The sequence below is a fragment of the Rhinolophus hipposideros genome (genome assembly GCF_964194185.1).
Source record: "Rhinolophus hipposideros genome assembly, chromosome: 8".
Classification (NCBI taxonomy): domain Eukaryota; kingdom Metazoa; phylum Chordata; class Mammalia; order Chiroptera; family Rhinolophidae; genus Rhinolophus; species Rhinolophus hipposideros.
In genome coordinates this window covers 54,927,352-54,940,133 of record NC_138054.1, presented here as the reverse complement: position 1 = coordinate 54,940,133, position 12,782 = coordinate 54,927,352, and the positions used below count along the sequence as shown (strand labels likewise).

The 12,782-nt window shown below is 45.9% G+C and overlaps 2 protein-coding genes across 3 annotated transcripts in view; one reads left to right on the top strand and one right to left on the bottom strand.

The window, feature by feature from the left end:
• Window positions 1-1,896, top strand: part of C8A (complement C8 alpha chain) — a gene marked incomplete at both ends in the record, with an annotated part of 62,964 nt that extends 61,068 nt beyond the window's left edge. For both annotated transcript variants that reach the window (XM_081056484.1, XM_081056483.1), the window contains one exon: window positions 1,745-1,896. In XM_081056484.1, the coding sequence (XP_080912610.1) occupies window positions 1,745-1,896 (152 nt within the window). The remainder of the gene's footprint in view (window positions 1-1,744) is intronic.
• A 10,582-nt stretch (window positions 1,897-12,478) lies between these two features.
• The window catches only part of C8B (complement C8 beta chain), a gene marked incomplete at both ends in the record, with an annotated part of 36,759 nt that continues 36,455 nt past the window's right edge, over window positions 12,479-12,782 (bottom strand). The window contains one exon of the mRNA XM_081056645.1: window positions 12,479-12,630. Within this exon, the coding sequence (XP_080912771.1) occupies window positions 12,479-12,630 (152 nt within the window). The remainder of the gene's footprint in view (window positions 12,631-12,782) is intronic.

The following is a 12,782-nucleotide window of genomic DNA, read 5'->3' as shown; positions in this document are numbered from 1 at the left end:
CTATCACAACACTTCATGTGCATGAACTTATTTATTTCCCCAAGAATGTTACGAGACAAATAGTATTATTGGCCCCGTTTTACAGATGAGGAAACTGGGGCCAAAGGAAGGTGAGATAACTTGCTCTAGCTGGGGAGTGTCAGAGCCAGGATTTGGACCCAAGAAGTCAGATGTTAAGAGCGAAGCTCTTACTGTTACATTCTACTGATTTACATCTTAAGATTTACATCGTAAATTTGGGGAATGAGGGCAGAGGATCTGAGGGTCTTTCCCAGTTTAGTTACTGGCCTGACCTGGTTTAAAGGGACAAACATGGGAACCTGCCTGGGTAATTATAGTTACAGCACATCAAGGGCCCTGAGAACCAGTGACTTACTTGGACCCCTGTCCACACAGCATAAGACAGAAGATCAGTGAGTGTGAACTATGTAGGCATGTCTTTCCAATGGTCCAATGCGGGGCTCAGTGCTGGTGCACGCTGAGTTATATGTACACATGATGGGCACTGAAGGGGGACATGATGCCAATGATCTGGGGATGGTGGCAGGGCACAGAGGACTGTGTCCTCTTCCTCACAGGCCCATTCCTCCTGCATGATTATATTCAGTCAATTGCAAGCAGCTCATGGTGTTCCATCAACCTTGTTCCAAGCAGGGTGTGAACATCAGGTGGCCTTGGGGCTCAGACTGAACTTTCGGATCTCAGATGGAACTTGCCAGATCCATCTGGCAAGAAAAATCTAAGACTAGGGAGTCAGCCACCATGGAGACCCCCTGATGCATGTCCCCAGGGATTTTCCCAGCACACCTTTGCCTGTGGGGATTGAGTCACAGAGGTGGGAGAAATAGAGACAGAGAACCCTGCTATGGCTGCCCCACCAGGGAGTATAATTACATAGCTGGAAGGGACTTGAAAATAATCTAATCCAATGATATTCACACTGGGATCTGAGGAAACTTGGGGTCTTAGGGGCTGCCCCCGGGGAGCACGGTGAACCTAATAGACACCCCAGCTTCAAACAGAATAGCTCTACTTTCATCTGACTTCCATGTCGGGGCCCGTGTAAGATTTCATTTAAGAAAAAAAAACAACAACCAGTAATGAAAAAAATAGCCATGGCGAAACCCCACCAGAATAGTCCATCCTTCTCATTTTACAGAAGTGCAAACTCAGTCTGAGGGAAGATGAGCTTGCCCAAAGGCACAGAGCCATCAGCATGCAGCAGCCCAGGACTAGGGGGACTGCATGAGCTGGATTTCCAGAGCCACCTGGTCAGTGTGTGCATTCTGATGCTCTGTGCAGAGAATCTGTCACCCCCCTCTCCCAACCCCACTGTCAGAGTCTGAAGGGGTTTGATTTGTAAGCCCTCATTTAAAAGCCCAGCTCTCCATAGGGGTGTCTGGCTGGCCTTTGTCTGTGCTCCCCGCTCCTCACACCCTCCAGTGGCTCTGTGTCCTTCTTCCAGAGGAGTAAGTCGCCCTGCCTGACTCTCCTATCCATCTTCCATGGAACTGCAGACTTCAATTTCATGAGATGGGCTTCCAGGGGACTCTTCTCACTCCATCCAAAGTTTCAAATTAAGTGTGAGGTGGCAGACACAGAGATCTTGGTTGGCTACACCAAGGCATTTCCCCAAAGAGGGGATTGAAGGCCTATCTAGGGCAATGGGTGGTCCTCCCTCCAAACTGTCCCAGCTGCTCCTTGTATGCTAACTTCCTCCTTCCCTGGGAAATTGTCTGTGCAGGAGCCAAGTCAGATGGTAGCTGGAGCTGCTGGAGCCCCTGGTCTGCTTGCACAGGGGGCACTCAGGAAAGGAGGAGAGAGTGCAATAACCCTCCACCCGAGAATGGAGGCGCCTCATGTTCAGGGCGGACAGTGCAGACCCAGTCTTGCTGAGGGCCTCTGGGCTAAGGGCCTCTGAGAGGCAGCGACATCTCTCCCTGCACGGACCACTGGATGAAGACTTCTTGCAGCTGAGAAAAAATGCCAATCGACATGGACTGTTTCTTTGTCCTGACCTCTCCCAGTCCTAAGACCAGGCTGTGTCATTTACAACCAACTGTTCTCATACCCTCAATACTCTGTCATTCAACAACTGGGTGTTGAGTGTTAACTAGAGTCTCGGTCCTGCTCACAGCACTTTGGATCACCCAACAACAACAACAACAAAAATGGAGAAATCTCAATCCATGTTTTAGAGGAACTTATAGGATATTAACAGTTAGAGGTACAAGGCAGACTCTTGAAACAATCAATGGCCAATACAACAAAGTATGACAAAAATTATCTCACTTCTTTGCTAATTATATTTGTTCACTTATAGAATGATTATTCGTTGAGAGGATAAGCAGACACGGTGAAATAACGAGAAAAAAAATTAAAGATTAACTTGAGTTCCTTCAATGTTTCTTCATGTGGATTCAATATTTCCTTGTATTCCTTCCGTTAATCTCTCGTTTGCTTAAGTTCTTACCACACGTATCACATTTCTCCCAATTATTTTCTCACAGCACACTATGTTTTTCCTTCATTGCGTTTTTCACACTTAGTAATTGTATATTGGCTCCCATATCTCCTGTGACTATTTGTGACCTGTTTCCCCATCTTGAAGGCAGGGATCAGTTTTGTTTGGTTCAGCACTGTGTCCCCAGAAGCTAGGTCTGTGCTTTGAGTTGGGAGGGACCTACCAGGCCTTTGTGGATGAAGAGAGGGACTAAACTCAAGAGACAGTTCAAAGATGGGGTCCATAGTGGCCAGCCTCCCAGAGTGGAGCGTGGATTGGAGGGGCCAATCGATGATGATCAATGCACCTTCCCTGACTCGGGTACCTGAGGGAGAGCCCATCACACCGGCCTGCCTCAGTTATCTCCAGAGCATTCCAGTGATGCCTCGAAGAGAGAATGTGTTGTATTGCACTGACTTTTCTGTTTGCCTATATGTTTCTCCTACAGATCGCGAGCTCCTTAAAAGTAGAACTAGCATTTCTAGTTGATATAAGAAACTTCTGTTGACGGACACATATATACATATAGTGGTACCTCGGTTTTCGAATGTAATGTGTTCCAGAAGACCGTTCGAGTTCAGAAACATTCGAAAACCGAGGCATGGTTTCCCCATAGAAGGTAATGCTAAATAGATTAATCCATTCCAGACCTTTCAAATCAATCCCTAAAACTGCAAATCTAGCATGAATTTTATTATCTAATGATACCATAGATCCATAAAATTTACGGCGTTTGTAAACCGAAATGTTTGTCAACGGAGATGTTCGAAAATCGAGGTACCACTGTCTATGGATGATTCCTATCCTCCCAGAATCCTCAACCTTTTTAGGGGAATAAGATTTATGTAGACATGACACAATTAGAAGGGGTTTTGAAGACACAGGAAATTAATGCCAAAATATGTGACACACAAAATAAGTTCCAAGGGAGGTCAGGTGGGAGAGAGTGTGATCTTTCCTTGTCTGTGTTTTATATATGGAATGCAGCTTGACCTAGACTTTGAAGGATTTATGAACTAGGCAAAGCGGGAGGAGACCTTTAAGATAGAAATTCAGCATGTGACCAGGTTAGGTATGTGTGTAGGTGTTTGTGTTGGGAATGGGGAGAGACGAGTTGGTACGTGTTAACAATATAAGTTACATAAAACACGTAGGCCACGTACAAAATTATTAGCATCACCCTTACTATTATTGTTATCATTATTAATTAAAACATAGTTTACAAACTTATTTCTGAATTCTTTAGATCTACCCGAAAGAAGAAAAAAAGACTCCCTTCTTGCTTCTCACCCTGTCATTAATTTACTTTTTATGTGAATTTAAATTAATGATTAATTTCAATTCATTATTTACTGGGGAGTGGTAGTTACATGCTACAAAGTGATGGGACACCAGATTGGCCAGGCCAAGTGTACATTTTATGGAGGACATTCACACTTGATCTAAAAGTGGTAGCGCTCAATCTTGGGGCACTTCAGAATCACCGGGGGAGTTTTAAAAACCCTGCTGTCCAGAGGCTGCACCCCAGACCAATTAAATCTGAATCTTTGGAAGTGGGAGCCAGACATCTGTAGTTTTAAAAGTTTCCCCAAGCAATTCCAGCGCAGCCACGGTTGAGAACCTTTGAGAACTGAGGAGTCATTATATGTTCAGGGGAGAGGGGTGTGCAACAAAACAAAAGGGCAGCCACAGTAAGGTTTCTCTGTGTTATTTTATCTAGTCTTATCAAGGCCCTCTTAAGATTTGTTTCATGAGACCCCGTGCACAGCTAAGGAAACCATGTCTTGGTGAGCCTGAGCCTCATGGGTCATAGAACTGGCAGGCCAGCCAGGGTTTGAATGCCATACATTAGGCACACGCTTTCCCACCTTTGCTTGCTCCTGTCTATCAGTGGAGGGACTTGTAGGATGGTGTGGGGACGCAGGGGAGAAGGAAGAAACCAAAGGCAAGGAAACCACTTAGGAAGTAAGTGTAGTAATCTGGGTGGAGACAAGAATGTTGCAATTAACCAATTGCCTGGATCACCTGTGAGCCCAAACCACCTGCTGAGCAAAGCCATCTTCCTGTCATGTGAGTCAGAGAACCATGGCCAGTGTCTGCCCCCCTCCTCTGAGGACACTGCATTCACAGCAGCTTTAGAAATTAAAACACAGCAGCAGTGGCAGTTTCAGAAGCAGACACCCTTCACTGGGTCTGCACCTTTCCCTGTTAAAGCATGCCCAGCTCTCACCAAGCAAAAGGCATAAAGCTTGTCAAATGTATTCTCCCTCAGGTCCTTTCAGGAGATCTATAATCTAAGGTTGTATAGGTAGAGGATGGAAAAACATGGTTTAAAGATATAATCTTCAGCTTGACAAGGCGTCTTTTGAAAAGTAAATTAATGACAGAATGAAAAGCAGTAAGGAGATGATTTTCCCCTTTTTGCTTTGAGATAGAGGGAGATCTAAAGAGTTCAGCACTCAATGAATCTCTGCTGAACGATATGCCTTTAGGGTTAAGAAAATGGACAGAGAGGAAGGGAAGGCTTCAAAAACCACATTGCAGAAATGAGAGATGGCAGAGTGAAGCCATCAGGAGTCATGAGAGGAAGGGCCTGGGAAACGGATTAGTAAAGGGGACAATGGAGGTCGCTACGCCTTCAGTCGGGAAATGGGTAAAGCACTCTGGTGAGCTCTTGTGCCAGGCCCTGTGCTGGGCGCTGGAGGGACAGAAATGAATCAGAAAGGATCTTGGCCCTGGAAGAATGCTGGGTCTTGGAGAAGCCTGGGAACAATGGCAGCAGGTCCTCTACCAGCAGGAAGCGTAGGGGCTGTAGGAGTAGGAAAGAGCCTGAAGGAGGAGAGGGTGGCCAGCGGAGAGAAGGAAATGAGAAAATGAGTGGGAGTCAGACAAGCAAAGAAAGGTGAAGGAGGGGCAAAATAATAAAGAGGAAATAGCATGTGCAAAGTCACAGAAGTGGAAACCATGAGGTGGGGTGGGCAAGGGGTATGATGAGCCCTGGCCATTCTCCAGCTGGGGACAGCTCAGTTTGGACCTCGGGTTTGGTCACTGGGCCTTTCCTGAGGCAGCAGATCCTTGGTTCTGAGGAGATTTCCACAGATGGCCACTTTCCAGTCACTCCCCTGCTTACCTTAGGTGCTCCTGGTGGTTCAACATCCCACAACCACTGCTATAAAGCCCAAGCATTTTCAACTGGATTCACAAGGTGCTCTCTGATCTGACACAAAGTACCAATCTTTACCTCCCTTTTCACTCTATGAACCAATTGTACTAAAAAAAATCTATTGTCCTGAACATGATATACAATGGCCTATAATGACGAGCCCTGGGCTCTCTTTCTCTGACTTGTTTCCTTCCATTCACTCTTCCCTCAGTCATGCTGCTCCAACCATTCAATCCTTTGTGCTATTCCTCACACCTGCCAAATTCTCTCATGCCTCAGGACATTTGCACTTGCTGGCCCGTCTGCCTGGAATGCTTGTCCCCTAAATGAGCTCATCCAAGATTCACTCCCTTGTTTCAGTCAAGTCTCTGCTCAAAAATGACCCCTCCCAAGACTTTACCCTCACTTAGTTTTCTTGTACGGCACTTATCACTACCTGAGATTATAGATTTGTTTATGCTGTTTCCCACCTTCATACACCTCCTCATTAACAGGCAACTTTTCCTGGCTAGATCCCAGTACCTAGAACGGTATTTCGCTTTAATAGAGGTTGAATAAATATTTGTTAAAAGAATGAACTACTTCCAATTTAGTTTCCTAAATAGGTTGTACTTTTTGTCCTCTCCAGGTCTTTGCACATACTACCCCAAAGGACCTCCACCTGCTAGCTCCCATCTTCTATCTCTTCACCAGTGCTTTTCAGGGTATAGATTAGATGTCTCTTCACCCAGAAAAGCCAACCCTGACCCCTTCCATTCTCCCACAGTTCATCAGGAGCTACTCCCTCATAGGCCTTTGTGTTCCAGCATTTTACATACTCCATCACTGTAACTTACTTGTCTATACCCCCAACCAGTGACTTTTTGGCAAGGTAGATGGGTACTGATATGTATCTGTGGAACCCCAGTACCTACGTCGCATAGTGCTTGGCACATAGGAGCTTCCTAGCAAAAGTCTGTTAGATGTTGTTGTCTCTCTGATCCCTTGGGGCTAGAGGGAGGGGCTCTGAAATAGGCTTTGCATGTAGCATGTAGGAATTTGTGAGAGAGAACCCTATGGAAGACGTTCTCCCAGGACTCCTGATCATGCAAACTTCCCGGTGCATCAGGGGAGAGCCTATATACACCATTTCTATAATCTGCACCCATTTAAGAGAGAGTCCGCCTTTTCCACCTTAGTGAAGGACAGTCCATCAACTCGAGTTACAAATTCAGTATTCATGGCCTTGGGGTTTCCCCCTCCCCTGGGAGAGAGAAAGGAAAATATGTTTCCCTTCTATATTACCAGCTTAAAATGTGAGATAAATCCTCCCGTCCTAACCTATTTTTAACAAATGGACTTTGCTTTCCAGTGGCATGATACATGTCTGACGGATCTATTTATCCATTCTATTTCTTTAGAGATAGCAGCTAAGAAGTTTTATCTATTATTTGCCTCCCTCCCCCATTCCCATTTTCCTAACCACGCATGTGGAGCAAGCAGTTGATGGATGGATGGCATTTGGGATAAAAGGGGCCAGAATCAGATAGTTTTCAGGATAGGAACAAACTGGCTTATTAACCAGGAGGCCCGTCTGGCAGGAGGTGGTGGGGGACAGAGTAGTGGACACCAGACCACGGTCAATGATGGATGAAGGAACACCTGGGGTTGCAAGGTGTGGACGCGAGATAACTGGTGGTCACAGCCACGGATAATGGGAGAGCCCCAGCTCCGGAGCAGCCTTCTGCATAGAGGTGCTGTCAGACCAGCCACTTGACTCCCTTTGACAACCCTCAATGAATTCCCACTGCAAACACAATCCCAGTTGCTTCTCCTTTTCTTTTCTGTAAAATGCAGTCTACCTGCTCAAAGAGACAGAGGCTTAAAAAAAAAAAAAAGCACATACTAGGCTGGATGGGTTTGTTCAGCACCCAAGAATGGGAAGACAGGTGAGTACCCACCATGCGCCAGGCACTTCGTGGTGATAGCAATTCCTCTGCATATGTCACGTCATTCAATCCTTACACTTGTGTGATTTGGAGTCTCTGCGCCATCTGATGAGGAAACTGAGGCACAGAGCGGATAAGTGACTTGTCAAGGTCACTTAGCTAGGAAATCGTGGCATCGGGTCTTACACCCCTGTCTGCCCCAAAGCCCTTCAAATGGCTCTGCTTCTCTGCTACCAAATGCCAGACCAGGGGCCTTTCTTTGTCTTTTCTATGCAGGCGGGCAGGCACTGAAGCTGGATCTGCAGGGGGAAGATAGGGAGCACCGTGGCAGCAGCCCGCGGACTGAGGCCATTCTGCCACTCTCAAGCTGTGTGGTCTTGGGCAAACTGCTTAGTCTCTCCGAGGCTCTGTCTCATCACCTGTCAGAGGCAGATAATAAATCCGTCCTCTTGCAGGCATTGAGAGGATTAAGCTGGATTAAGTATGTGAAAGTTCTTTGTAACTAGTAATGCCCTCTGCAAATATTAGTTATTATGCTGTTCCATTTTCCCTTAATAAGCCAGAGCTTGGGATATAAAAGCTCTGCAGGTCCTTTATTAAGACATCTCCTCCGTGCCAAGCTATTTTACGTCTTTCTTGTTCTCACGCGTTGTAGTGGGTTTCACACCGAAATGTCTTTAAAGCAGTTTTAAATGACTTTAAAAAGACAAACAAACAAACAAAAAAACCCCGTAGTTCTTGTTGCTGTTTTGAGAATCCCCAGAAACAGTGGTGTCCATGATATAGCTAACTATGAAGGGCTGACTTTGTCCCAGGCCTCTCGGAAACCCAGGAATTTGCTACTGTCACCACTCCCAAATTACAGATGAAGAAACAGAGGCACAGATGGGTATGTAACTAGCATAAGCCCACAAAGCTCGTAAGTCACAGAGCCAGGCCACGTCCCAAATGCAGGCAATCTGGCAGCAGCGCACACACTTCTAAGTACTTTGCTGCTCGGCCTCTTCATCTGTGTTTCCAGTTCTGCCTAAGAGGTTGTGCTGTCTCGACGGGGCATCTCAATAAACCCATCTTTGCATTCCTGAGTACTTCAGTATTGGAATCTGGCCCAACATTTAAGAAAGACAACTCAAAGAAGAACATACCAGATAGAAAACTCCGATTTCACGACAGCATTTGACAAACAGGGAATATCAAAGACTTAAAGCATACCATTGCAACGGGTCGCCGTTACGGTTTATGTGGACAGTCTAGGTTTACGACAAATCTATGAGGAGAAAACGAGGAGGAGGCAGAATGTTGGACGGCGATTGTTGTTAAGTTACTCCTTATTCATGTCCTGCCTCTGCTACATATTGGGAAGGGCTGTGAGCCCTGTTGAGCCTTGGTTTCTTCATCAACCTGTATATGTGCTTCACAGGGTTACCCCACCCGTGAGTGCAGACTTGTCTGCTTCCCAGATGCAGAAGTCACCAACCCCAGGAAGTCACCAACACTAACACCTCCAAACAAGGACGATCAGTCCCTACCTGGTATCAGCTATTTTGCTGCCTCTTTTACTTGACTCTGTTTGCAATGTGGCCCATGAAGCTGGCTGCAGGCCCTGGCCATCGCTGTGTGGGTTGCCCTTTTCTCAGGGTTCTATACCCCAAACTTCATGATGCCACCATCACGTGCAACCAATTCACTGAAGTTTCTTACCGGCCTGGGAAGGTTCTGCCCTTGGTCCCACTCATATCCCTTTTCATCCATTTACGAATTCATGCAACAATTATTTATCATTGTCTGATTCTGCCAAGCACTGTACTGGGTACTAGAGACATAGGAGTGCAGCACACAGACACTCCCCATTTCCATGGACATTACATTTGAGAAAGAATAGGAGATGACGAATGAGTAAATTATAATACAATGTCTGCAAAGTCTGGAAACATTGGCAAATAGACATAATGTCATTAAGGACATCTTCAGTCTGTAAAACAAAATAGTTCTCCATCAAGATGCTAATCACGAAGGTCCCCAGGGAGACCCGGCTGGTGTCCCAAGGACTTTCTCCTCCAGGCACACTCTCTCCCTGGGGCTTTTTTATAAGTGCCTGGGAGCAGGCCAGAGTTCTCTTCTTTAAAACAAAGATGGCAATTTCCTCTGGCTTCTCAGCCAGCTGATGCTCTTTCGTCTGGCCTCCCTAGAAGTCCCACCTTGATTTTCCTAGTCTGCTCATTCATTGGAAAGATCAGGTTTCCTTTGAAGCTTTCTCTACATGTTACCTGATGACTGTATTAATATCTACCCCCATCAAATTCAGATAAAATGAGATAATGTAGGCTAAAAGACTTCATAAACTAAGAAGCACCCTGTAATTGGCAGCTATTATAATAATAATTATTATTCCCACAGAAGTTATGCTATTAGCCCAAGGTCACCCAGGGTGGAAGGACAGGCACAGGACTCCCAGCCTCATACCCCTACATCAAGTACGCAGCAGAGCTCACAGCATTTCAGAGATTTATGTTCTTGGATGCAAACCTCTCCCACATCCAGGTATCTTGTTCAAGCTTCCAGGATCACTGCCAAACCACTGCCTCGACTGTGCCCCACGGACACTGTAGCTCCTACTCGGGTACGCTGGTTCGAGCTACCGTTGCCAAGGTTTTCCAAAAGCACGATTTGCATTTATTTTGTTTAATTCTTACATTATGTTTCAGCCTCCTCCTAAGTACATTTGTTTGCAAAAAGAGCCACGAGGGGAAGTTTAGCCCACAAATAAGAATATAATTATTACACAGTTTAGCAGGGCTCTGGCGTCACTTGGGTATTCACCGGTGTTCCGCAATTCAATTGTCTCTCCTTCAAGACCATATTTAATAGGATAAACAATTTCTGCTAAATGCAATAAACGTGAACCTGGCCTGTCATCGCCATAATCAACTCAAATTTCCCATTAGAAACGGTGGCTGTGATTGAGATTCAGAATTTAATTTGGCGGCACTGGCTTCGACGTGCTGCTGTCGGCTTCATTGGAGCTTCCCGTCAACCAAAGACAGAACCTCTCTTCCCCATCTCTGGGGAATCTTCAAAGAAGATAGATGATAACTCAAGAAAATTATTCGGTCTCGGTATAATGAAAGAGATAAACCATTATTGGATTAGCCTGTTGCAATAACAGCAGACAGCGAAGAAATAATATTAAGCCAAAAAAAGGCCCACACCCGTCAGCTCAATTGCAGGGGACACCAGGATGCAGGAAGATAGACAGCTTTCGCACGCTTGCTGCAACAAACCCTGCGCGGTAAAATATCAGCTCCTTCTAATGGTTGTTCGATTGACAGCTCCAGATACCTGGGTGAGCCAGGCTGGTGGGTGGCGGTGCCCCATGCTTTGGTGTCATGGATGCATTCGGTCTTAGGCCCCAGTCCTGGGCTCAGTAGCAAATTCAAAGCAGATGACGTAGCCAAGAACAAATTGGTTGAAAACAGGATGATCCAATTCACCTTTCATCGACTGTTTTTTTTTCCATACCAATTTGGTTTCAACAAACTCACATCAAGTTCTGTCATCAGACAGGAAGTGCCCAAGAGCAAAAAATATATCAAGGGAGGTTTTTAATATGATAGCATGAACGAGAGCAATAAAGATTGAGTGATCACTTGACTCAGTCTAAAGAAGGAAAATATTTTGGTTTTTAGTAACCTGAAGATCAGATGCCTTCTTATTCTCCTCCTCCAGCACCTCCCTCCCCCAAACGGGGTTCGCACAAGAGCATGAGTGAACAAGGTAGAATGTACAGAGGTAGGGGAACGTTCTCATTGCACGCGGCCCCACAGCCATTAGCTTGAACTTCTCCTGTGCATGTTTCCTATCCCAGCCACCACAACCACGCCTCTATGTTTAAAAATCTTTCTTGTGTACCTGTCTCTCATTCAGTGATCAGTTTCCCTGGCTCTTCTCTTCAACTCAGGATCTTCTCTGGGTATCCATTCACGTCACGACAACTCAGCTCGAGTCCACAGCTCCTGGTTGTGCCACATACAACCATGTGCTTGCTGTGCTCACTAGCCAAAGGGAGCGGAGGGACCCAGACCCACTCCCCTCAGGACACATCTGTGAAGATCTGTGTCACACACATGACATTTTCTCCAATATTTTGTTTCATTAAAAAGCCTTTGTTAATCAAATCCCCATCTATTGAAAGCAAGGGAACATGATAATTCAGTTTAAAACCCTGGCGCCTGAGAGCCCAGATTTGCAGCCTAGCTCTGCTCACTGCCTAGCTGTGTAACCCTGGACGAGCCACGTTATTGTTCTAAGCCTCAGTTCTGCCAGCTGTTTAAGAGGCCACTATATGGCGTCCACCTTACAAGGTCATCATGAGGGTGAAATGAATTAACAGACTGACCACTGTGGTTGGCTCATAGCAATCATTTAAAAAATATTAACGGCCATGGTCATTGAATGAGACAGTACACTCCTCAAGGGAGGAGAAATTAGTATCTAGTCATTGATTCATTACTGGGCACCTGCTATGAGCCAGTCATTGCTAGACAGTAGGACTTCAATGTAAATAACTCCCAACACAGTTCCTGGCTGGTAGTAAATGTGAGTGAAATAAAACTGTAGAGATGAGCAAAGCAAGGATTACCAAGAGGGTTAAGCCCTTAAGGAACTTATCATGATTGTTAACTCACTGTTTGTTCCAATCAATGTGCATTTGACAAATAACATTTTTATTTTAAACATCCTGAATGGCACTGCCCTCCACCCTTGGGCTGGCCCCAGATGGCGGCTGGGGTGGGGGTGAGCTACCCTGAGCTCCTCAGGGCTCAGAGTTCTCGCTGAGTGCAGCCCACGGTAGTGTCATCTGCTACTAGAAGCTCTCCCTTCCACCTAACAGTTAAGTGTTTCTGAAGCAGGGCCCGAGCAGGGGCTGCCACCGTTTTGAGGAGGTGGATTGTTGCACTGCCTTTGTCTTGTTTTCTGTCCTCCAGAACATGGAGACCAGTCTGACCAGCAATTCCACTTCCCATCAATGGGGACGTCTATAAGAAAGAAAGTCAATGAACATTAATTAGCCCTATTATACTGTGGTACCCTACAAGTGGGTGGGGTGTACATTCTAAAAGGCTTCGGGAGTCTGAATCTCTGATCTCCCCTCTCCAGTCAACTGTCCTTTCAGGCCATTGTATTCACC